Below are 26,156 nucleotides of genomic sequence, written 5' to 3' on the forward strand. Positions count from 1 at the left end.
CTTTTTCAATAAACCTGCTTTCGCTTTACAACCATGACTCTTGAAATCTTTCCTGCATGAAGCCAAGGATGCTTACTTGGTGGCCCCTCCCAGGGACTCCCTGGAGACCTGAGTTATGACCATCCTTCCATTTTCCACCAATACAGTCAGTCATGTGACCATGAGGGTGAACTACATTCTGTACCCAGACTGCTATTATGTTTTTCACTTTCAGTGTAGTATTCAACAAATTGCATGTAATGTTCAACACATTATTATAAAATTGGCTTTGTATGGATGATTTTTGCCCAACTATAAGTGGAGGTGATGGGATTCCAGCTGAGCTATTTCAAATCCTAAAAGATGCTGCTGCTGAAGTGCTGCACTCAATATGCCAGCAAATTTGGAAAACTCAGCAGTGGCCACAGGACTGGAAAGGGTCAGTTTTAATTCCAATCCCTAAGAAAGGTAATGCCAAAAAATGTTCAAACTATTGTACAATTACACTCATCTCACACACTAGCAAAGTAATGCTCAAAATTCTCCAAGCTAGGCTTCAACAGTACATGAACCCAAAACTTTCAGATGTTCAAGCTGGATTTAAAAAGGCAGAGGAACCAGAGGTCAAATTGCCAACATCCACTGGATCATAGAAAAAGCAAGAGAATTCCAGAAAAACATCTACTTCAGCTTCATTGACTACCTTCAAGCCTTTGACTATGTGGATCACAACAAACTGTGGAAAATTCTTAAAGAGATGGGAATATCAAAGCACCTGACCTGCCTCCTGAAAAATCCATATGCAGGTCAAGAAGCAACAGTTAGAACTGGACATGGAACAATGGACTGGTTCAAAATTGGGAAAGAAGTACATCCAGGCTGTATATTGTCACCCTGCTTATTTAACTTATATGCTGAGTACATCATACCAAATGCCAGGCTGGATAGAGCACAAGCTGGAATCAAGATTGCTGGGGGAAATATCAATAACCTCAGATATGCAGATGACACCACTCTTATGGACGAAAGCAAAGAACTAAAGAGCCTCATGATGAAAGTCAAAGAGGAGATTAAAAAAGCTGGCTTAAAACTCAACATTCAAAAAAATGAAGGTCTTGGAATCCAGTACCATCATTTCATGGCAAACTTTGGGGGAACAATGGAAACAGTGAGAGACTATTTTCTTGGGCTCTAAAATCACTGCCCATGGTGACGCTTGCTCCTTGGAAGAAAAGCTATGACCAACCTAGACAGGATATTAAAAAGCAGAGACATTACTTTGCCAACAAAGGTCCATCTAGTCAAATTATGTTTTTTCCAGTAGTCATGTATGGATGTGAGAGTTGGACCATAAAGAAGGCTGAGCACCAAAGAATTGATGCTTTTGAACTGTGTTGTTGGAGAAGACACTTGAGAGTCCCTTGGACTGCAAGGGGATCCAACCAATCTTAAAGCAGATCAATCCTGAATATCCATTGGAAGGACTGATGCTGAAGCTGAAGTTCTAATACGGTGGTCACCGGATGTGAAGTACTAACTCATTAGGAAAGACCCTGATGCTGGGAAAGATTGAAGGCAGGAGGAGAAGGGGACGACAGAGGATGAGATGGTTGGATGGCATTACCAACTCAATGGACATGAGTTTGAGCAAGCTCCAGGAGATGGCTGCAGGACAGGGAAGGCTGGCCTGCTGCAGCCCATGGGGTTGCAAAAAAGTCGGACATGACTGAACGACTGAACAACAAAAAGGCTAATGTGAGTGTTCTGAGCACATTTGTGATAGGTCTGGATTAAATGTGTGATGCTGGGTAGGTTAGGTGTTATTGCATGTGTTCTCATTTGCATCTTACAGTGCTTTCAACTTACAGATGTGTTTGTCGTATCCACTCGTGTCCAACTGTACCACCCCATGGAGTGCAGGCCACCACGCTCCTCTGTCCACGGGATTTCACAGGCAAGAATACAGGGGTTGGTTGCCATGCCCTCTCCTCCAGGGAATCTTCCCAACCCAGGGATCGAACCCAGATCTCCCGCATTGCAGGCTGATTCTTTACCGTCTGAACCACTAGGGAAGCCCACAGATATGTTTATCAGGATGTTCTGTGTTGAACAGCGCTAACTCATGGTGACGGAACTGATCACCATCTGTCCTTATACTCTTATTGCGCTCCCCTAGAATTCGAGTTAAACCCACAGAATTCCCCCAAGCCTCTTTCCCTTTACCGTGTCCCCTTCACACCTGTTCTCCCCGTCCACCACGTGTGCGCATGCTCAGAGCGATTACTTACCGTGGGCTAGACCGACGGGCATCGATCCACTCTGGGCTCGGCTCTTGACTGATCAGCTTTCGATTGAGGCGCTTGATATCGTCATTTCCGGTGGCTGGTTCCGCTTCCGGCTTCTGGCTTGTGATTGTTACGGGACGTGGTGGACCTGTTTGGTGAGTTGGAGGGGTTTTTTTCTTCGCTCTCTCTTCTCTTCTGGCTGCGGGTTGCGGCTTAGCCAAACGTTCCCCTGCGGGAGCCGAGAATAACCGGTCCGCAACGCTGGGGCCGGAATGTATGCATCCGAGGGTTCGTGGTGGGTCGCCGAGGAAGGCCTGGAAACTAACGCTCGGGTCTGGCGAGGCCCCTGGACTTCAGAGCTTGTCTTAGGCGGGACAGTTCGGGGCCGGGCATGGCGTGGCCGCTTCCTGGGGCTTCGGGCGGAGCTCGTGGGCGGATGTTGCTGCGTCTGGAGAGGCGACACCCTCGCGCGTGTGAAGTTATGGATAACTTTTGCGGATGCGAGGCGTTTACAGCGCGCCGTGCGTTCTCAGGGGCCTCCCAGAGGCTCCCCTTTTGAATCCGGAAGGCGACTCCCGGCGCCCCTGCTCAGTTTGATCCCTGTCACTTCCTTCTCTTCATCGTCTTCGAGTCACAGGTCCACCAAGTTTCAGTTTAGGGTCTCAAACCTCTGAGAAGCGTTACCTTTCACCTATTAACCCGCACAAGGACAGTCCTCGTCTTTAGGCGTTTTGCTTGTCAGACATCCTATGCTGTGCACGTACTATGAGTGTAAATGTTCGTGAGATGCAGCGATATGTGGGTTACCAAGGGAATAAAGCGAGGTCCCAATTCGCGACTAAAACGGTGGGAAAAATGAAATAGTGTGGTGGGTGTGAAATAAAAGTGCAAGAGACAGAAAACAAGGGTTGAATTTTCAGGCCTCCTGCGTATCACCTATGTAACCGTGGGCAAGAACTTGCATTAACTTCTTGTTTCGTCGCTAAATCATGTTCGACTCTTTGCGACCCCATGGACTGTATTCTGCCAGGCTTCTCTATCCGTGGCATTTCCCAGGCAAGAATACTGGAGTGGGTTCCCATTTCCTTCTTCAGGGGATCTTCGTGACCCATGGTTCGGGCCCACGTCTCCTGCGTTGACAGGCCAATGCTTTACCACTAAGCCACCTGGGAATCCCTGCTTTATTCTGTGATAGACAGCAGTGACAGCTGTTGTAAGTGCTTACTGCTCATTCTAAAAGCTGCAAAGAATTTTATCTCATTTAGTCTTCTGAGCTCTATTGGGCAAATTACCATCCCCATTTTACAGATATGAACCTGTGAAACTAAGGAACTTGCCATCAGTCAAGCAGCTAGTAAGAAGCATAGAAAGATTTGGATTCAGATCCACTGGCACTAGCATCTGAGTTTGTAACCATCACGCGGTACTATACCGCGTTTCAAGTCGGTTCCATTTGACTTTGGAGTCAGGACTGTTAGTGATGGTGTATATGAATTAAGTAATACTATGGAAGTGCTTTATGAGAGTACTCATGAAAGGATTCTTGGCAAACTTCATTAATGTTCTGTATCTTGTGATTTTTACTGAATGCGCATTTGTTAGCTTGTTTTTTCATTTTTCACCAAATCTATTCAATTTTTAAATATTGTTTAAAAAGGAAAGTTGTTTCATTACGCAGATGGAAAAAACAGTCTCACTTGTCATAAAAGAAATAGGTTATAAAAATAAAAGTATGGAATAAGGGAGTATTATTAAAAATTGACTAGATATGGTGCGCCACCGAGTTTTTGGCCTGAGAACTGTTCTTTTCTTTAAAAAGGAGGGCTAGCAAGTTTTGGAGAGGTTTTAAAGACTACCGCCAAACTGATATTTTCAGTTTTCAGACTGACATTTGGGGCTGAAAGAATTGAAAAGTCAGTCCCTTTGTTCTGTGTCCTTAATGCCACCCTATGACGTGAACGAATCCTCCCTATTTAGTAACAGAATATTTATTGTCTCTTTAGGCTGTTGGAACAGTTTAACCCAAAACATGGATATCAGACCAAATCATACAATTTATATCAACAATATGAATGACAAAATTAAAAAGGAAGGTAAGTGTTTTTTGTTAAAAAAAAAACTAGTGTGTTTATTTACTACCATCTTAAAAATTATACAGCTTCAAAAGTTCTCATCTAGTCATCTTTCTCACTGCCTGAAATAATGCTTTATCCCTTACTGTGTAAAGACTTTAAGGCTTTTTAAAGATTAGAAATAAGTAGGGGCTGAAGATGTGTTGAATCTGTTTTCACTCAGATGAAATTGTTTCAGAAACTTTTAAAATTAAACAGGCATTGGGAATAGTACGTTATTAAAATATGTAACTTTGTATAAATAAATAAGCGGAGTGCACTCAATGCAGTGTCATTTAAAGAAGAATTTCAGTCATAGTTTCATCCACAAATGACTTGTTTCCCCTCTAATTTTGTGCAGAATTGAAGAGATCCCTGTATGCCCTGTTTTCTCAGTTTGGCCACGTGGTAGATATCGTTGCTTTGAAGACCATGAAGATGAGGGGACAAGCCTTTGTTATATTTAAGGAATTGGGCTCATCTACAAATGCCTTGAGACAGTTACAAGGATTTCCATTTTATGGCAAACCAATGGTAAATCAATCTTCTTTAGGCTTTAATCGCTATTAATGGTGTGGTAGATTTGTAAATATACCCTTGACAGTGTGGCTATTGCTTTCTGCCTTCTGTGTAGTGGGTTGGGGTTTATTTATGTATTTATTTTTATAGAAACACATTAGTAGTAGAGTTTATAATATTCACTTCTTGAGTTACGATAGTTCAGATGGGCAAAACCAAAATACACGGAGATGTAGAATATTTTAAGAACAATGGCAGTATAGGCAATACTGTCATCTCAAAAGAACTAAGAACTAGAAATTAATTACTCAGTTCAGTTCAGTCACTCAGCCGTGTCCGACTCTTTGCGACCCCATGAATCGCAGCACACCAGGCCTCCCTGTCCATCACCAATTCCCGGAGTTCATCCAGACTCACATCCATCGAGTCAGTGATGCCATCCAGCCATCTCATCCTCTGTCGTCCCCTTCTCCTCCTGCCCCCAATCCCTCCCAGCATCAGAGACTTTTCCAATGAGTCAACTCTTCGCATGAGGTGGCCAAAGTACTGGAGTTTCAGCTTTAGCATCATTCCTTCCAAAGAAATACCAGGGCTGATCTCCTTCAGAATGGACTGGTTGGATCTCCTTGCAGTCCAAGGGACTCTCAAGAGTCTTCTCCAACACCACGGTTCAAAAGCATCAATTCTTTGGCGCTCAGCCTTCTTCACAGTCCAACTCTCACATCCATACATGACCACAGGAAAAACCATAGCCTTGACTAGACGAACCTTTGTTGGCAAAGTAATGTCTCTGCTTTTGAATATGCTATCAGGGTTGGACATAACTTTCCTTCCAGTGAGTAAGCGTCTTTTAATTTCACGGCTGCAGTCACCATCTGCAGTGATTTTGGAGCCCAAAAAAATAAAGTCTGACACTGTTTCCACTGTTTCCCCATCTGTTTCCCATGAAGTGATGGGACCGGATGCCATGATCTTCGTTTTCTGAATGTTGAGCTTTAAGCCAACTTTTTCGCTCTCCACTTTCACCTTCATCAAGAGGCTTTTTAGTTCCTCTTCACTTTCTGCCATAAGGGTGGTGTCATCTGCATATCTGAGGTTATTGATATTTCTCCCGGCAATCTTGATTCCAGCTTGTGCTTCTTCCAGTCCAGCGTTTCTCATGATGTACTCTGCATATAAGTTAAATAAGCAGGGTGACAATATACAGAACAACAACCAGTCTGTTGTTCCATGTCCAGTTCTAACTGTTGCTTCTTGACCTGCATACAGATTTCTCAAGAGGCAGATCAGGTGGTCTGGTATTCCCATCTCTTTCAGAATTTTCCAGTTTATTGTGATCCACACAGTCAAAGGCTTTGGCATAGTCAATAAAGCAGAAATAGATGTTTTTCTGGAACTCTCTTGCTTTTTCCATGATCCAATGTTGGCAATTTGATCTCTGGTTCCTCTGCCTTTTCTAAAACCAGCTTGAACATCAGGAAGTTCATGGTTCACATATTGCTGAAGCCTGGCTTGGAGAATTTAGAGCAATACTTTACTAGTGTATGAGATGAGTGCAATTGTGCAGTAGTTTGAGCGTTCTTTGGCATTGCCTTTCTTTGGGATTGGAATGAAAACTGACCTTTTCCAATCCTGTGGCCACTGCTGAGTTTTCCAAATTTGCTGGCATATTGAGTGCAGCACTTTCACAGCATCATCTTTCAGGATTTGAAATAGCTTCACTGGAATTCCATCACCTCCACTAGCTTTGTTCATAGTGATGCTTTCTAAGGCCCACTTGACTTCACATTCCAGGATGTCTGGCTCTAGGTCAGTGATCACACCATCCTGTGATTAATTAACTCAGAAGATTAAAAAGAAACCTCTGTTTGTAAACTTGTAAAACAACACAAAACAAAAATGGTGAGTCAAAGAGGAAATCCAGTCCAAAGTTTCAAAAAATACTATAGTGAAATACTGTACTTTAGAAGCTATGCAGTCAAAGCACTGATCTAAGGACAGTTTTAAACTCAGGAATGACCTGAGATTTCACATTTAGCTGTTGGGTCAAAGTTGAATTGTGAGAAGGAAAGTAAGGAACTCAGGAGGCATTGGTATAAGTCAGAGATAGTAGAGGATTGGATCAGGCTGGAGACAGAGTATATAATTCAGAGGTCTCTTGGTGTTTGAATGGGTACATTCTACATTGGGTATGGATTTTAGTGCTTTTCTTCTGGATCTGGAGTGTGATGGGAAGGGGTTTGGGGGAAAGAGCCAAGGCCGAGAGTTTCAGGGTCCCATATTCTCATTCTGGTTCTGCCATTAACTGGCTTTTGGTGCATGTTCCATTTCACCACCTGTTAAAAAAAAAAAAAAGAATAAGCAGACTGAATATTTTTCGGTCAGATTTACAGGCAAGCAAAAACTCTTTTATAAAGGACCAGATAATATAAGCTTTGTGGACTACATAGATTTTGTATTGCACATTCTTGGGTTTGTATGTGGTTTTTTAAATAATCCTTTAAAAATTGTAAAAAGAAAGAAAAAAGTTCTTAACTCATAGGCCATACAAAAACGGGCCATGGGCTGGATTTGGCCCATAATCTGTAGTGCAGATCACCACTGTGATCTCTTTTTACAAATTAATATTATCAGGCACAGAAATCTTACGTTACTATAACCAGTGGCATTGTCAGGACTTGAAAGCTAATCTGCTGACATCCAATATTGTGATTCCCCCCCCCCCCCCCCAATTAGGATAGGCATCTGATCTGTAAAGGGCCAGATAGTAAATATTTTAGGCTGTGTGAGCCAGATGATCTCTTTTGCAGCTCCTTAAACTGCCTTTATAGTTGGAGAAGCAGCCACAGAACGTGTGCACATGGAAGGGTGTGTCTGTGTCCTAAGAAGACCTAATGCACAATACCAGGCAGTGTTGGCATAGTCAGCACTCCAGGGACCTCGGTACTGCACTGTTTAATTCAGGACTGAGCCCTTTTTGTCTGTTAAACTGCTGCGCATTTTCTGCCCATCCTCTATCCAACTCTCCTTTTCCCACATGACTGTTTCCCACCATCGTATGTTTGGAAAGTCATATTCCAGAAGAACTGAGAAGGGGTAGTACCTTCCTACCTACCCCAACTTACAGTAAATTGGCATTTCCTGAAACCAGTTTATCTTTCTCAGTAGCATGAAGAATTAGCATAATTTAGATCTCAGCTGGTAGTAGTATAAGACTGGGTTTTAGTTTAAATCTGAAATTATGTTAGTATGAAGAAGCCATTTATTCCATAAAGGGTTTTAGGACTGTTTGTTAAGTTGGGATGACACGTTTGCATATGCCTGGGATTGAAGTCCAGGAAAGCTGGAAATTGTTTGCTGCATTTGGCACTGGCTTCACCCTGCCAGCTAGTTACTGAAAATCAAAGGGACAAGCCCATTAGACTGATCTCATATTGGAGGTATTTTAGGTCTCCTCTCTGGCTTCAGGAAAGTAGGAGGTACTGCCAGATCTCTAGCATCCTAGAAGAGGGGAAGAATGTTCCTTGAGCTATCTTGTTTATATTTACTTAAGTGGTTTCAGTTGCTCTTCTGTTTTAACGCCAACATACCAGATCAGAAATGAACAAAATTGTCTATGACTTGGAACTCAGAACAAAATTATTCTCTGTGATTCAAGTACAGTTGGTTCTTTAATTCCAAAAATACCTCAGTAAAGTGAAACCATCTTCCGAAGGGTGTCTGTCATGAAACCTCTGGTATAAATGTAAATCTTGCGCTTTCTCTAAGCTGTGGGTGAATTTTTATCCCTCATCAGTATTTAGTCTACTATTTTTCAACACTGGCACTTTTGACATTTTGAACTGAATAACTTTTTTTTATTGTTTGGGTTTTGTGGTTCATCGGAGAGTGTTTAACAGCGTCTCTGGCCTCTGCCCACTAAGCGTGACAATGCAGTGTCTCCAGTCAGCAGTGCCAGCTGTGTCCTGGTGGGCAGATTCTCCTCAAGTTGAGAACTGCTGCTCTAGACCAGCCAGCTAAGAGCAAGGGCTGTGGTAAGAGATTTTCACAGGCCATAGGGACAAGTACAAGATCACCCAAGATCTTCTCAGGTCAGGAAGAAGGATGAGGATGCAGGGGAGTTGGGAGAGAATCCCTGGACCAAGTCAGAGTTAGCCCAGATCTGCTCCTTTTGGTTAGATGATGATGTGCAAGAATAACAGTGGCTGGCAGGGTTAAGTCCACTTGGAGGAAGTCCTGCAATCAGAGGGAGCCTAAGGGATGGAGTATGAAAAGGCAAAAAGGACACTGAAAGATGAACTCCCCAGGTTGGTAGGTGCTCAGTATACTACTGGAGATCAGTGGAAAACTAACTCCAGAAAGAGGGAAGAGACAGAGCCAAAGCAAAAACAGCACCCAGTTGTGGATATGACTGGTGGTGGAAGTAAAGTCCGATGCTGTAAAGAGCAATATTGCATAGGAACCTGGAATGTTAGGTCCATGAATCAAGGCAAATTGGAAGTGGTCAAACAGGAGATGGCAAGAGTGAACGTCAATATTTTAGGAATCAGCAAACTAACATGGACTGGAGTGGGTGAATTTAACTCAGATGACCATTGTAATGCCCTGACCAGTAATGCTGAAGAAGCTGAAGTTGAATGGTTCTGTGAAGACCTACAAGACCTTCTAGAACTAACACCCCCAAAAGATGTCCTTTTCATTATAGGGGATTGGAATGCAAAAGTAGGAAGTCAAGGAACACCTGGAGTAACAGGCAAATTTGGCCTTGGAGTACAGAATGAAGCAGGGCAAAGGCTAATAGAGTTTTGCCAAGAGAATGCACTGGTCATAGCAAACACCCTCTTCCAACAACATAAGAGAAGACTCTACACATGGACATCACCAGATGGTCAACACTGAAATCAGATTGATTATATTGTTTGCAGCCCAAAGATGGAGAGGCTCTATACAGTCAGCAAAAACAAGACCGGGAGCTGACTGTGGCTCAGATCATGAACTTCTTATTGCCAAATTCAGACTTCAATTGAAGAAAGTACAGAAAACCACCAGATCATTCAGGTATGACTTAAATCAAATCCCTTATGATTATACAGTGGAAGTGAGAAATAGATTTAAGGGATTAGATCTGATAGAGTGCCTGAAGAACTGTGGATGGAGGTTCATGACATTGTACAGGAGACAGGGATCCAGACCATTCCCAAGAAAAGGAAATGCAAAAAAGCAAAATGGTTGAGGAGGCCTCACAAATAGCTGTGAAAGGCAGAGGAGAAAAGGAAAGATACACCCATTTGAATGCAGAGTTTCAAAGAATAGCAAGGAGAGATAAGAAAGCCTTCCTCAGTGATCAGTGCAAAGAAATGGAAAACAATAGAATGGGAAAGACTAGAGATCTCTTCAAGAAAATTAGCCATACCAAGGGAACATTTCATACAAAGTTGGGCACAATAAAGGACAAATGGTATGGACCTAACAGAAGCAGAAGTTATTAAGAAGAGGTGGCAAGACTACACAGAAGATGATCTTTTGGATCATCAAAAAAGCCAGAGTTCAGAAAAACATATACTTTTGCTTTATTGACTACGCCAAAGCCTTTGTGTGGATCACAGTAAACTGTGGAAAAGTCTTAAAGAGATGGGAATACCAGACCTCTTGACCTGCCTTTTGAGAAATCTGTATGCAGGTCAGGACTTAACAGTTAGAACTGGACGTGGAAAAACAGACTGGTTCCAAATAGGGAAGTGGGTACGTCAAGGCTGTATATTGTCACCCTGCTTATTTAACTTCTATGCAGAGTACATCATGAGAAATGCTGGGCTGGAAGAAGTGCAAGCTGGAATCAAGATTGCTGGGAGAAATATCAATAACCTCAGATATGCAGATGACACCACCCTTATGGCAGAAAGTGAAGAGGAACTAAAGAACCTCTTGATGAAGGTGAAAGAGGAGAGTGAAAAAGCTAGCTTAAAACTCAACATTGAAAAAGCTAAGATTATGGCATCTGGTGCCATCACTTCATGGCAAATAGATGGGGAAACAGTGGAAACAGTGACAGACTTTATTTTTTTGGGCACCAAAATCACTGCAGATGGTGACTGCAGCCATGAAATTAAAAGACACTTACTCCTTGGAAGAAAAGTTATGACCAACTTAGATAGCATATAAAAAGCAGAGACATTACTTTGTCAACGGAGGTCCATTTAGTCAAGGCTGTGGTTTTTCCAGTGGTCATGTATGGATGTGAGAGTTGGACTGTGAAGAAAGTGCCGAAGAATTGATGCTTTTGAACTGTGATGTTGGAGAAGACTCTTGAGAGTCCCTTGGACTGCAAGGAGATCCAACCAGTCCATCCTAAAGGAGATGAATCCTGCGTGTTCATTGGAAGGACTGATGCTGAAGATGAAAGTCCAATACTTTGGCCACCTCATGCGAGGAACTGGCTCACTGGAAAAGACTCTGATGCTGGGAGGGATTGGGAGCAGGAGGAGAAGGGGACGACAGAGGATGAGATGGCTAGATGGCATCACCGACTCGATGAACGTGAATTTGAGTGAACTCCAGGAGTTGGTAATGGACAGGGAGGCCTGGCGTGCTGCGGTCCATGCAGTCGCAAAGAATTAGACACGACTGAGCGACTGAACTGACTGACTGAAGGGATGGAGATGTTGTGAGAGGCTTGCTCTCCTCTTGTTTACCCCATATAGTCATCTCTAGTTAACATAAAAGAAAGGAAAGAGCTGCTCTTGGTTTTAACAAATTCTTTGTTTTCAAACCTTCATTATTTTTTAAAATTGGTTTCTAGTGGAGTATATTTGCTTTGCAGTGTTGTGTTAGTTTCTACTATACAGCAAAGTGAGTCAGCCCTATGTATACACACATCCCCTCTTTTTTGGATTTCCCTCCCATTTTAGGTCACAGAGTACTGAGTAGAGTTCCCTGAGCTGTACATTAGCAAATCTGCATATTGTAAAATGTCACTTTTTCTCTTCATACTGAGATCAAATTCTTGCCATAGAAGACAACTATAGAGAGGAATTGGTAGAACTGGTGTTTCAGTATGATCAGAGAGGTAGTTTCAGCTTTCTGGACCCCAGGAAAGAAAAGTTTTACACTGCCTGTGGCATATTATTCATGCAGGTGGCCTAGTTGCACAGCTGTGATGCCATCTTATTTCCTTTCAAAGCTTTTTAAATTTAAGTTGATGCCACTATTTGTTATTTTGTTTAAAAGTAATATTCCAGATTCAAAGGAAAGTCATTCTCAGTCTTCAGTACTTTAACTTGAGAAGTAACAAACTCCATGCACATCTTGACCTGTCGAGTGTCCCTGTAAGGCATAGACAGCTTTCCAGTGCACTCCTCTCTGTCTTTTAATAGAGAGGATCAGTGGTGCAGATTTTTCAAAGTCCTGTTTCTCCCGTATGAAAATCTATTGTTCTTCTAATAAACACAGTTGAATCTAACTTTGTCTCAGTTGCAAATCAGGGCCACAATTTATTTTCTTTTGGCACTCAGCATACTTGACAGATTTCCTTCAGGAAAATTATATTTGTGTAATGAAATTTGAAATATTAATGACAAGTGTAAATAGCCTTCAGCATAATGAAAAGTAACTTTTTTTTAAATAATTAAAACAGCGAATCCAGTATGCCAAAACAGATTCCGATATAATATCTAAAATGCGTGGCACTTTTGCTGACAAAGAAAAGAAAAAAGAAAAGAAAAAAGCCAAAACTGTGGAACAGACTGCAACAACTGTGAACAAAAAGCCTGGTCAGGTAAGATGGGCAAAAGTTCCTATTTCGTTGTATATCAGACAGTTTTATTTGAATTTGCATGATGTTTAACTTCATCATTATCCAAAATATGTTAATATCTATTGGCTTATTTTTCAAGTTCTGTGTATAAATAATACTATAGATTTTATCTTTAGTATTCCACTGAAATCAGCCTTCTTTGAACAGTTCATAAATTCAAAAATCTAATTTAAAAATTCCAGATAAAGGTGAAATTATCCAAAAACTAGTTACTTTCAGATTGAAAGTAATTAGAAATCAGTTTTAATAAGTATAATGCTTGGGTTTTTTTTTTCTAGTTGTTTTAAAAAAAAAGTGAGAAAGACCGGTTCTTGGTTTTTCTCCTATATATTTCTCCATAATTTTGAAACTTAGAGGTTGAGTTTTATGATACAGACCTTTCAAAAATATTTGACAAGATATAAATACATAAATGTTTGAGTCAGAGTTTTAAGATGTAAATTCTCAAAATGGAATAAAAATATCTATGTTACCCTTATTTTTAGTGCAGTAATTTTAAACACTTGCTATTTTTTTAGAGGGATTGGAAGTTTTAACTGTTTCTCACTCTTTTTCATTTAGGGAACACCAAATTCAGCTAATACCCAAGGAAATGCAACACCAAATCCTCAGGTAATATTTTTTCCCATGTGATACTTACTTTAAAATAAAATTACAAAACAATAGCAGTAATGTACAACAATCCTCATGTCTCCAAAAACTGAAAATGATTCCATGTATAAGCCACAACAATGTGGAACCTCCTTCTTCAAAACATTTTATTTTTCTTCAGGAAGAAGAAAACAAAACCTGACTTTATTCCTTGCTTCCCACAATGATCAATGACAGGATTAAACAATATATTCTAAGTTCTATAAAGATAAGAAGCAGGATGGTTGTTTTCTTCACATGATGTAGCCCAGAGCTTTTCAGGCTTGTTGCTTGGAATCCATTCCCATTGGCTAAAGCACTAACCCGTCTTTTCTCAAAGAACAAAGTTGTTCTATAGTTACCTTTGTTCTTATTTCCTCAGTACATATATATTTAAGTCTCCTGATACAGATCTTTACCCTGTGACTCCACGGTACAGAATTCGCCTGCAGTGCAGGAGCAGCAGGAGACACGGGTTCAATCCCAGGACTGGGAAGATCCCCTGGAGGAGGAAATGGCCAACTGCTCCAGTATTCTTGCCTGGAGAATTCCATGGGCCGAGGACCCTGGCGGCTATAGTCCATGTGGTTGCAAAGAGTCAAACACAGCTCAAGCAACTTAGCACAATATAGATTTATCAGAAACTCATCCTTACATCCAGGGAATTCCTTGCCCCACTGAGGTTTCCTCCTCTGGTTTTAAGTTACTTGCATTTTCTTGCATTATCTACTACTATGAAGTCTTTCAGCAGCTATAGTCCAGCACATAATTCTCTAAGCCCTAAGTTCTTTACATTTCATCTTTTTTCTCCCATGAAATTTACTCTCATTTACTTGGGGAAAACATTAAAAATTACCAAATATAGGTTCTACATGGAATCTTTTTTAATTTATTTATTTTTGGCTACGTTGGGTCTTTGTTGCTCTGCACAAACTTTGTCTAGTTGTGAGTGGGGGCTCTTCTCTAGCTGCGGTGTGTGGGCTTCTCATTGCAGTGGCTTCTCTTGTTGCAGAGCATGGGCTCCGTAGTTGTAGCACTAAGTGGAAATCTTTTTTTTTTCCAAAATTTTCTCACACACCGGGAGGTAGTATGCAGTAGGATTGAGTATCTGCGGGTTAAGCAGCTGAGGACGGGTGACACCAATGCCATCTCTGCTTTTGTTAGGACCAGTTACGTAATCCAGATGACAGAAGCCTCCTATTCCAGCTGCCTCCGGATGCTTAAAACTTAAATATTCTCTTAAATACTGTTAATTAAATAGTTAATACTTAAATACTTAAAAACTGTTGATAAGATTTATAACCTTCCAAATATTTCCTTAGTGACTTGAATGTCAATCTTAATTACTGTTAGGTTTTGTTTACTTCTCTGGTGTCACTGTTTTTCACCTTCAGTGCTTGATGTGGTAAGATTTCATAAGCCTTAAACTGTGGAATGTAATTCTCTGAAGTATAGATTTAAATGTAAGAGCCAAAGTGGCTAATTATACTTATAATACTTATAAGTTAACTTGGCCTTTTCTTTTTAATAGGTCCCTGATTACCCTCCAAACTATATTTTATTCCTTAATAATTTACCAGAAGAGACTAATGAGATGATGCTCTCCATGCTGTTTAACCAGTAAGTATTTCGTAAACAAGTCTGTGTTCTGAGAGCCTCCTGACAGGACAGATAGCACTTCCCTGGGTTGAATCCATTTGCATATCACACAGTAATTCCTACGGCTTCATTGGTTTGCTCCTGGATTAATCATGAATCAAAACCAGTATGCAGATTAAGCAAATGAGAAGCTAAATTACCTCTAATGTTTGAATTATTAATTCTAGTTGATAAGTAAAATAGGAGACAAAGCTTTGATGAAGTGACAGGAATAGAATTAGCTTACATGATTCCTGCAGTTCTTTTCATGGTATTAGTTATATTTCAGGCTCTTTCATCCCACTCAGGATTCTTGGTGGGATGTGATCGTTTTCCTGTACGTAGATCATGATGTTGCTTAACAAATTTAAATGCAGAATAGACATTTTGTATTTGATGTCATTTCTATATTTGCATATATAAAAATTGTTTACATATATAAGCATTGTTTTCGTTCGTTATAGGTTCCCTGGTTTCAAGGAAGTGCGTCTGGTACCTGGGAGGCATGACATCGCTTTTGTTGAATTTGAAAATGATGGACAGGCTGGAGCTGCTAGGGACGCCCTGCAGGGGTTTAAGATCACACCGTCCCATGCCATGAAGATCACCTATGCCAAAAAATAACATTTGGGATAGTTGTCTTTAAAGGACTCTGTTATTTATAGCTTTCGTTTTGATAACATTTGGTCAGTTCATTTTAATAGTTGGGAAAGCGGAAGTGTATGTGAGCTTTTTGTAAAGGATTTAAAAGATTACCTAGTCTCTGTTTAGCCTTAGTGAACTGTGAAGGCCTTAATTTTGTACAATAAAATTTTTATTTGTATCCCTTACCTGGTATTTGATTTATTGACCCACTGCCCTATCATCAAATGCCGGTGCTAGTCTAGGACACATCTTAAGGTATAAACTGTAATGGGATGCTTTTCTAGTGTTATCTCGGAGCAGCTAATGGTAGAGACACTTTAATAAAAGAATTAGGTCAAGCACTTGTTTAGATTTTCTGTGTTATTTTTTTATGCATATGAACTGCCATCCTGGAGCTCATTTTTGTGTGTTATTCATTCATGTATTTATTTGGCTGCACTGAGTCTTAGTTGCAGCATGTGGGACCTTTGGTTGTGGCATGTAGGATCTAGTTCCCTGAGAATGAATCGAATCTGGGCCCTGCTGCTTCGGGAGCACAGAGTCTTAGCCTCTGCACCACTAGGGAAGTCCCTTTTTTACTAATACTTGTACTAATACTAATACTTTTACTTGTACGAATAGTAATGATGATCATCCTGCATATTAGAAGAAAACGAGACCTGGGCAGGATCTGAATTTCATCTTCAGAGTCAAATAAATGAGCCAGTAGTAGGCATTTCACAAATCTTTTCATTCATTTTTTACTTGAATAAAGACCATTTAAGAGTAACTATATTAAATGTTTTCTGGGAAAACAGAGAAAAAGGGAATATTGTCTTCAGACTTCACATCTTATACTCTTACCTTCTTGAGATAGGGTGTTTCCTAAGGAATACCTGCTCAGTTAATACCTCTTGATTGAATGACCTCCAAAGGAAAGATGTTTAATCTTTTTGAAGACTAGCAGTCTAACCCAATGGTTGCCAGTCCTAATCTTGCTGCCTCATTGTGCTGCTTAACACCAATTCTCGGGTATTTCCAAAGTTCATTTTCTGTAGTGTTTGATTTCTGCTTAAGGCTATCAGTTTAATCCCCTGGTAGCAAAACCATGGGTGTCTTTAGAAGTAGACAATTTTGTATGTATAGCACGTGGTAAAGTGACACTATTGATCACTTTTTGTGTTCCTGTTTTAATATTTTCTGAAACAAGACTTTTCCTTATCACTTAGATTTTTTTTATGTATTTGTGAAATATATTTATGTTAAAACTGGAGCCTATTATACAGAATGAAGTAAGCCAGAAAGAAAAACACCAATACAGTATACTAATGCATATATATGGAATTTAGAAAGATGGTAACAATAACCCTGTATACGAGACAGCAAAAGAGATACTTTTGGACTCTGGGAGAGGGAGAGGGTGGGATGATTTGGGAGAATGGCATTGAAACATGTATAATATATATGAAATGAGTTGCCAGTCCAGGTTCGATGCATGATACTGGATGCTTGGGGCTGATGCACTGGGACGACCCAGAGGGATGGTACAGGGAGGGAGGAGGGAGGAGGGTTCAGGATGGGGAACACATGTATACCTGTGGCGGATTAATGTTGATATATGGGAAAACCAATACAATATTGTAAAGTTAAAAAGAGACCATTTTTAGGCTTATGTAGGTTTTTACCACATGTATATGTTAGGAAAAAGCAAAATACTTTTTATTCCTTAAACTTCACCACTTGCAGAGTCTGACTGTTGTGAATAACTTTTTAGTTGTCAAGTTCATGTACGTCCATAAAAGATATTAACTGAGCCATTAGGAAAAAAGACCGCTCTTGTATGTTGACCAGCAGTCCCAGTGGCTAGTACACTTTCTCACTGCTTGCTCCTGGTGACTGTACTTAGTCTCAGAACACAGACTGGCCCTGCTCTGAGTGGCTGTTGAAGGGGAAGTTGGCCACAGTGGTAGGTGTCGGAGGGAGGGAGAGGGTGGATGGAAAATGGGATTGTGTAGGCCATTTTAAGGGCATGCTTACACTCCGAAATGGGGAACTATTAGAGGATTTTGTAAACTGAGTTACTTACAGTGATAGCATTCACCCGTTTTAGTATTTGGTGAGTTTTGGCAGTTGGACCAACCTAGACAGCATATTCAAAAGCAGAGACATTACTTTGCCAACAAAGTTTCGTCTAGTCAAGGCTGTGGTTTTTCCTGTGGTCATGTATGGATGTGAGAGTTGGACTGTGAAGAAGGCTGAGTGCTGAAGAATTGATGCTTTTGAACTGTGGTGTTGAAGACTCTTGAGAGTCCCTTGGACTGCAAGGAGATCCAACCAGTCCATTCTGAAGATCAGCCCTGGGATTTCCTTGGAAGGAATGATGCTAAAGCTGAAACTCCAGTACTTTGGCCACCTCATTCGAAGAGTTGACTCATTGGAAAAGTCTCTGATGCTGGGAGGGATTGGGGGCAGGAGGAGAAGGGGACGACAGAGGATGAGATGGCTGGATGGCATCACTGACTCAATGGACGTGAGTCTGAGTGAACTCCGGGAGTTGGTGATGGACAGGGAGGCCTGGCGTGCTGCGATTCATGGGGTTGCAAAGAGTCGGACATGACTGAGCGACTGATCTGATCTGATACAGTTGTGTGAAGGTCATAAGATACAGAGGATTCCGTCACGCCTCAGAGAAAGGGCTCCCTTGTGTTCCTTTGCAGTGTCCCCATCCCAACCCTAGGCAGCCACCCATCTGCTTTCTATCGCTGCAACTGTGCCCTGTCTAGAATGCTCCTATTTAATTTTTCGGCCTCATTGGGCAGCATGTGGGATCCTAGTTGCCTTACCAAGGATTGAACCCCACCGCCTGCAGTGGAAGTGTGAAGTCTTAACCCTGAACCACCAGGGAAGTTCATAGAATGCTTTTTTGTTGTTGTCATTATTGCTATTTTTATTTTCAGTTGTGCTGGCTCTTTGCTGCCGCACAGGCTTGCTCTGGTCGTGGCGAGCAGGGGCTCCACTTCACTGCGGTGCACCAGGCTTCCACGGCAGTGGCTTCTCTTGCTGTGGAGCACAGGCTCCAGGCACATGGGCTTAGATGCTCCTCTGCATGTGGAATCCTCCCAGACCAGGGATCAACCTGCGCCCCCGACTTAGCAGGTGGATTCCCATCTACTGCATCTCCAAGGGAGTCCCCTAGAATGCTTTTGAGGTGTATCTCTATTGCGTGGGTCAGCAGTTTGTTCTGCAAATGGATGGGCATTTTGAGTTCTTTCTGGTTTGGGACCATTGTGAATAAAGTGACTCTGAACATTCACATGCAAGTCTGTGTGGGACATAAGTTCTGTGAGAAGAGTTCAAACAGAGAAGTGACATCTGATTACTTTTGAAAGCTGTTTATTTTGGGAAAAAATCCAATTTATATGAAAGTAGCTGAAAAAGTACATAGAACTTCCATAAATGTTTTTGAAGTGTCAAGGAGGGGAAATTTCCCCACCACCCCTCCTGAATTCTTCTAGCTGGACTAATAATGAAAGTGACACAAAACAGATTAACAGAAAATACAAATGTCAGTTCATGTGCACAGAGGTCCCATACAAATGAGAACCTAAATAGTGGCCAAAGCAAACTTTTTTATTTTTCAATATGTTTTTTATAAGTTACGGTATTTGTCTTAAATTAGTGGCAAATGCTAAATTTAATTTTGGCAACTTTTAAATCTGCTTCAGAAATAATTGTATTACTTTACAGATGATCCATAGGATTTTCTCTTCTTGTTTTTTCAACAAATTGTATATAATATTATATTACAAAGGTTGTAACTTAAGCTATACAAACAGTCGAAGCAGGCAACTTTTATACCTTTTAGAGAAAGAAACAATAGAGATGAATTGACAGAACAGAGAAACTTGGGTCTTGTGTGCTCCATTAGTGAGGACTCTAAGCAGTTTGTCCCTGGTAGTAAATTCAAGAAGTAATAAGGTTTATACAAGTTTCTTGACCCGAATTCCCTCTCTCTGGTGAAAAGGGTGTCTTACCCTTGGATGCAAGGGGTACACCTTTCTCATGAGAGATTTATTCTCTGCTTTCTGGGCACAAAAATGAAGGTCAGAGTTCACTCTTGCTGCTTGTGTTTTAAGTAACTTTAATTCAAACCAATCACTGTGCCACTGTGGCTTACTTGGGGAGCCCTCCTGCACCCTGGCAGAACCATCTGAGAGCCTGTGGACCTAGTTGCTCATCACCCCTTAATCTTGCAGGGTGTATTTTCTAAGTACAAGACCAGTCTTTCACATAACTCTAAGATGACCAGCAACATCAGGAAATAGCATCCATCCGATTTATTGAGGTCCCAATCATGACCCAAGAATCAAATCCAGGATCATGTGTTGAGTGTAGTTGTCACGTCTCTTTAGTCTCCTGTCAATTCCTCAGCCTGTCCTAAGTCTTTCAGGATCCTAATTTTATAGAGATATCACAACTCTCTGTCTATGGATATATCTATTCAATTATATTAAAAAGTAATGAATTTGCAACAGTACCTCCGACTGCAACCCCATGGCACTGGGTTTATTATTGCCTTCCCCATCTCCTTACTTGTAATCTATTTCTCTCCTCCAGGCCCATTAATCTTCCTGTATTTATTAGCTATATTTTGAAGATGATTCAATCAAACTAGGATCTTCTGACTGTTCTTACCTTACTCATCTGTGGGAGCTATACAGAATGTCTGAAGAGAGCAGATGTTGTCACCATTAAATATAGTGGTTTTCAACTTGAATTTAACTTTCAACTTTGGCTACGTATTAGAATCATCTGGAAGATATTTGCAAATACTCAGACCTAACCTACAACAGGATTTCCCAGGTGGCTCAGCAGTAAAGAATCCGCCTGCCAATATAGGAGGTTCGGGTTCAACCCTGGGTCGGGGAAGATCTAGATAGAGAAGGAGGTGGCAACCCACTCCAGTATTCTTGCCTGGGAAATCCCATGGACAGAGGAACCTGGTGGGCAACAGTCCATGGAGTCCCAAAAGAGTCAGACATGACTTAACAACAACAATAACCTACAACCACCTCAACTAAATCCCAATCTCCAGGAGTGAAACCCAGTCGTCAATGCTTCTCAAGCTCACTGTGTAATTCTAATGTGAATCAAAGTTAAGAATTAACAAAGCAGATTTCTACCTTTATGAAGTAGGTTATATGATTAGATTTAAATGCAGGCTACTGGTAAATAGAAGATAGTGTTAAAATGGAAACTATTACGAGAGGCTCACATCTGTATTTTTTTAAATTGGAGGATAATTGCTTTACAATGTCATGTTGGAACACATGAAAAGATGCTCAACATCACTCATTATTAGAGAAATGCAAATCAAAACCACAATGAGGTGCCATTTCATGCCAGTTAGAATGGGTGCTATCCAAAAGTCTACAAGCAATAAATGCTGGAGAGGGTGTGGAGAAAAGGGAACCCTCTTACGCTGTTGGTGGGAATGCAAACTAGTACAGCCACTATGGAGAACAGTGTGGAGATTCCTTAAAAAACTGGAAATAAAACTACCTTATGACCCAGCAATCCCACTGCTGGGCATACACACCGAGGAAACCAGAATTGAAAGAGACACGTGTACCCCAGTGTTCATCACAGCACTGTTTATAATAGCCAGGACATGGAAGCAACCTAGATGTCCATCAGCAGACGAATGGATAATAAAGCTGTGGTACATATACACAATGGAATATTACTCAGCCATTAAAAGAATACATTTGCATCAGTTCTAATGAGGTGGATGAAACTGGAGCCTGTTTTACAGAGTGAAGTAAGCCAGAAAGAAAAACACCAATATAGTATACTAATGCATATATATGGAATTTAGAAAAATGGTAACAATAACCCTGTATGCAAGACAGCAAAAGAGACACAGATGTATAGAGCAGTCTTTTGGACTCTGTGAGAGAAGGCAAGGGTGGGATGGTTTGGGAGAATGGCATTGAAACATGTATATTATCATATGTGAAATGAATCGCCAGTCCAGGTTCGATGCATGAGACAGGGTGCTCAGGGCTGGTGCACTGGGATGACCCAGAGGGATGGGATGGGGAGGGAGGTGGGAGGGGGGTTCAGGATGGGGAACATGTGTACACCCGTGGTGGATTCATGTCAATGTATGGCAAAACCACTATAATATTGTAAAGTAATTAGCCTCCAAAAAATAAATTAATTAATTAAAAAAAAAAAACAATGTCGTGTTGGTTTTTCGCCATACAACAATAAGAATCAGCCATAAGTATCCATGTACCGCCTCCCTCTTGGACCTCCCTCCCGCCACCCCCATCCCACCCCTCTAGGTCGTCACAGAGCCCCAGGCTGAGCTCCCAGTGCTATACTGTGGCTTCCTGTTAGCTGTCTATGTTACACATGGCGGTGTGTATATTTCAGTGCTGCTCTGTCAGTTGGTCCCACCCCCCCTCCCCCTGCTATCTCCATTTTAAATGTAAAGACATCTTAAATGAGACGTCTCTGGTGACCCAGTGAGTCCACACTACCAGTGCAGGGACCCTGGGCTTGGTCACTGGTCAGGGAACTAGGTTCCACATGCTGCAACTCGGAGTTTGCACGCACACACGCAGCAATGAAGATCAAATATCCTGCCTGCTGCAAATAATACTGAACGCAGCCAAATTTGTAAAAAGGCTTAAAGTATTTGTAATCAGGTTTCTGTATGGACATGTTTTTTAAATTAAGTTTTATTAGAGTATGGTTGGTTTACAATGTTGTGTTAGTTTCTGCTGTACAGCAAAGCGAATCAGTGTTACGTATGTCTACTCTTTTAGATTCTTTCCCATATAGGTCATTACAGAGTACTGAGTTTCCTGTGCTATACAGTAGGTTCTTATTAGTTAAAGTATTTTCTGTTAGGGTATTTAATAGGCATTTTGTCTCTTGAAAATGAATCCAGCAAAGACGTAATAGTGAATGTGAAATCCTGGCTAAAAATCTGTGCCCTATTTGATTGCCCTCAAGCAGCACTTGGGAGAAGGCAATGGCACCCCACTCCAGTACTCTTGCCTGGAAAATCCCATGGACGGAGGAGCCTGGTGGGCCGCAGTCCATGGGGTCGCTAAGAGTCGGACACGACTGAGCGACTTCACTTTCACTTTCACTTGCATGCATTGGAGGAGGAAATGGCAACCCACTCCAGTGTTCTTGCCTAGAGAATCCCAGGGACGGTGGGGCCTGGTGGGCTGCCGTCTATGGGGTCGCACAGAGTCGGACACGACTGAAGCGACTTAGCAGCAGCAGCAGCAGCAAGCAGCACTTCTCCAACTTTAATGTCCATACAAATCACTTCTATATCATGTAAAAAGTAGTGTGCAATTTAGCAGGTCTGGGGTAGGGTCTGAGAGACTTTATAAAATGATGCTAAAGTTGCTAGTCTGGGCACCATGTTTTGGTGGGAAGACCCCAGCATCTCTGCCCTGATCATTTAGTTAATGAGTCTTAATTTGAAGGGTGTAATGAACCTGTGTGTGTGTGTGTGTGTGTGTGTGTTAAGTCTCTTCAGTGGTGTCCCACTCTTTACGACCCTTGGCCTGCAGCCCACCAGGCTCCTCTGCCCGTAGGATTCTCTAGGAAAGAATACTGGAGTAGGTTTCTTTGCCCTCCTCCAGGGGATCTTCCCAACCCAGGGATCGAAACTAGGTCTCCCACATCTCCTGCCTTGAAGGCAGATTCTTTACCACTGAGCAACCAGGGAAGCCTGAGCCTCTCTTTAGGTCTGATAAAACCTAGGGACTTCCCCAGGGCGCGGTGGGGGAAAGAGTATACATGCATGTACACACCTAAGCATACAATTCTGGGGGATGACGCATGCTTTCAATGAATACCAGTTTATGAATACCAAGCATTTTTCTGGGTGCTAAAGGTAGAGCAATGGACAAGATGGAAAAGGTCCCCACCTTGGGGAGTTTTCACTGTGGCGCCGGGGGACAAACAGCCACCAAGAAAGTGAACAAGCCATGTCAGGTAGTGAAACATGTATTAGGACAGGGTCCCACGGTTTTGCGTGGTGGACAGATTGGGTTGGGGGAGTGCAAGAGTGTCTCCGTTAAACTGGTCTGTCTGTCGAGCCATCTTGACCATCAGAGGCCTGAAGGCCAGTAACTGGAGGAAAAGACAATAAGCCCAAAAGGCATGAAGTAGATATGAGCTTCAAAAAAAAGACAGAGAGGCTGGTGTGGCAGGAACAGAGCCAGGGAAGGACAGTGACAGAAGATGATTCCGGAGGACGCGGGGAGGTGGGAAGATCCTTCAGGGCCTTGAACATCACAGCAAGGAGGCTGCCTCCGTCCCATCCCCTTGTCCAAGCCTATTTTTGCATCCTAAAGGAGCTACAGCCCCCATTTTTGAGAACCCCAGACTGAGAAGCTAATTTAGGAACTAAAGAAAAAAAATGTCTTTGGGGGATTAAAGGTTCAGAGAGTCCATCTGAAAATCCAGAAGAAGGAGAGAAGGAAGCTCAGGACACAGTCCATCTCTGGACCACCAGCCCCACCCTACCCCCACCCCACCAGACCCCGAATGGTGCACTACCAGGCACGATGGCTTGCTGAGTTGTTGCAAGTTTGAATTCCTATTTGTGAGTAGACTTTTACAGAGAAGCTTCTAGTTTCCACCCCATCTCTTCCTGCTGCAGAACCCTAGGACATCGCAGGCCTGCTCAGGTGGCCCTCGGGAGGCTGGGGTTTCTCTTTTCTTAGTTCTTGGCCTTTGAATGGCCCACAATGGCTTCTGAGCCTCAGCTTAGTTGGCTTAGTTTTGACTGCTCAGGCGCGGCTTTTTTCAACGTTTCACTCTGCTTTGAGGGGGCCTGGCTGAGTTTGTGCAGTCATTTCAGAAAGTGCCTCTTACATGGCAATTGTCTTTGAACTCGCCTGTGTCAAGGGCTGGCTGGAGACTGTTACAGTCTGTGAAACAGCTGCCGGGTCAGGATTAAGAGGGTTTGATCGATGCTTTCATTTTCCCCGAGATCCTCTCAGGCCTCCAGATTATAGAAAGAAAAACCGCACTGGCATTCTGCTTTCAAAGATGATTTCTAGGGAATTCCCTGGCGGTCTAGTGGTCAGAGATTCCAGGCTTTCACTGCTGAGGGTGCAGGTTTGATCTCTGATCGGGGAACTAAGATGGCACAAAATGCATGGTGCAGCCAAGAAAAACCTGAAAATAATGGGGGAGAGGGCACTTTAAAAGAGAGAAGCGGCCCCAAACACCCTCTAACAAGCAGCCGGCCAAGTGTGTCTTTCTCCCGGCAGTAAACCCTAGGGCCCGGGTCTTTTTAAATTCACTCTGTGGCCAGTGCCTACCACAGTGCCTGGCACATAGCAGGCACTCAGGAAGTAGTTGTTAAACAGATGGAGGCAGGTGTTAGCACTTCAGCTTTGATGACTTGTAGCGGTGCCCCTCTTCCCGCAGGAAAGATGCCTGGAAGTAGGCCAGGCAGGGATGGGGGTTCAAGGACAACACAAACCTCCGGCTTTACTCCCTTCTCTATTAGCCATGCACATTGGAGACTGAATTTCAAAGATCTCCAAGACAGGAGGCAGAAAAAAGCCAGTTCCATTTTCCCAAACCACCTACCCCTTCTCCCCGCATTACTAGGGTCTTAAACATGTTACAATCCATGTCTGACCCGATACACATGACTCCTAAGGGTCCCATCATGAATGATTTGTAAGCATTTGTAATCAATGTAAGCATCCTCTACTTATCTATTATATAAATCCAGATGTTATTAGATGTTTGATCAAAATTATTTGTATTAAGGATATAGATATCACATTTTCAACAGTTTTCTATGGTTAGTACATCTTCTCATACATTGAAAGAATTTGATGTTTGAACTAAAAACATTTTTTAAATGATTTAAAATCCTCATAGTTCTTTCAACAATGTCTTCCTGATGCAATAAACCACAGCAAAAGTTACTCTAACAAGGGTGGAGGATTGTCATACTGAGTAAAGTATGTCAGACAGAGAAGGAGAAATATTGTATGACATCACTTATATGAAGGATCTGAAAAGAAATTATACAAATGAGCTTATTTACAAAACAGATATAAGTCTATGGACTTTGAGAATGAATTCAAAATGAATAACCAACAAGGACATACTGTATAGCACAGGGAAGTCTGCTCAATGTTATGTGGCCGCCTGGATGGGAGAGGAGTCTGGGGGAGTCGGGATACACGTATGTGTATGACTGAGTCCCTTTGTTGTCCACCTGAAGCTATCACAACATTGTTAATCGGCTATACTTCACTATAAAATAAAAAGTGTTTTTAAAATAGTGGACTATTCTGGATAGCATTTGTGTGTAAAAAAAAAAAGACACAGCGTTTGAGTCTCTTTAGAAATTCCAATGCTGAAGAACCCCTAGAGCCCCGTCACTGCTATGGAGGCCGAGGCACGGGTAGCTACCTCCCCATTGGCTGCAGGGGACTCGCCCAGATGTCTGGCTTTCACATAAAAGACAGGAAGCACTGAAGTCAGTCTCCA

The 26,156-nt window shown here is 41.9% G+C and overlaps 1 protein-coding gene across 3 annotated transcripts; it reads left to right on the plus strand.

Moving 5' to 3' along the window:
* The first annotated feature begins 2,367 nt into the window (after nucleotides 1-2,367).
* On the plus strand, nucleotides 2,368-15,954 carry SNRPB2 (small nuclear ribonucleoprotein polypeptide B2). Of its 3 annotated transcripts, none has more exons than NM_001192552.1 (7): nucleotides 2,368-2,419; nucleotides 4,268-4,357; nucleotides 4,737-4,909; nucleotides 12,528-12,663; nucleotides 13,285-13,319; nucleotides 14,869-14,957; nucleotides 15,440-15,954. In NM_001192552.1, exons 2-7 carry the CDS (start codon nucleotides 4,294-4,296, stop codon nucleotides 15,597-15,599), a joined length of 657 nt encoding a protein of 218 aa, NP_001179481.1. In that variant the 5' UTR covers nucleotides 2,368-2,419; nucleotides 4,268-4,293; the 3' UTR covers nucleotides 15,600-15,954. The 3 variants fall into 3 exon arrangements, with proteins under 3 accessions (NP_001179481.1, XP_015328975.1, XP_005201000.1); XM_015473489.3 differs by having other exon boundaries at nucleotides 2,370-3,477; nucleotides 12,528-12,668; nucleotides 13,269-13,319; nucleotides 15,440-15,805; XM_005200943.5 differs by having other exon boundaries at nucleotides 2,370-2,419; nucleotides 12,528-12,668; nucleotides 13,269-13,319; nucleotides 15,440-15,805.
* Nucleotides 15,955-26,156: the final 10,202 nt, after the last annotated feature.

This window comes from Bos taurus, chromosome 13 (genome assembly GCF_002263795.3).
Source record: "Bos taurus isolate L1 Dominette 01449 registration number 42190680 breed Hereford chromosome 13, ARS-UCD2.0, whole genome shotgun sequence".
In the NCBI taxonomy this organism is placed as follows: domain Eukaryota; kingdom Metazoa; phylum Chordata; class Mammalia; order Artiodactyla; family Bovidae; genus Bos; species Bos taurus.

Bases quoted from the DNA above. Each gene is read 5' to 3' on its own strand.
- SNRPB2 (XM_015473489.3), top strand. From the start codon at position 4,294: ATGGATATCAGACCAAATCATACAATTTATATCAACAATATGAATGAC. The intron at 4,910-12,527 runs GTAAATCAATCT...TAATTAAAACAG, and splicing joins CATTTTATGGCAAACCAATG to CGAATCCAGTATGCCAAAAC. The intron at 13,320-14,868 runs GTAATATTTTTT...TCTTTTTAATAG, and splicing joins ATGCAACACCAAATCCTCAG to GTCCCTGATTACCCTCCAAA.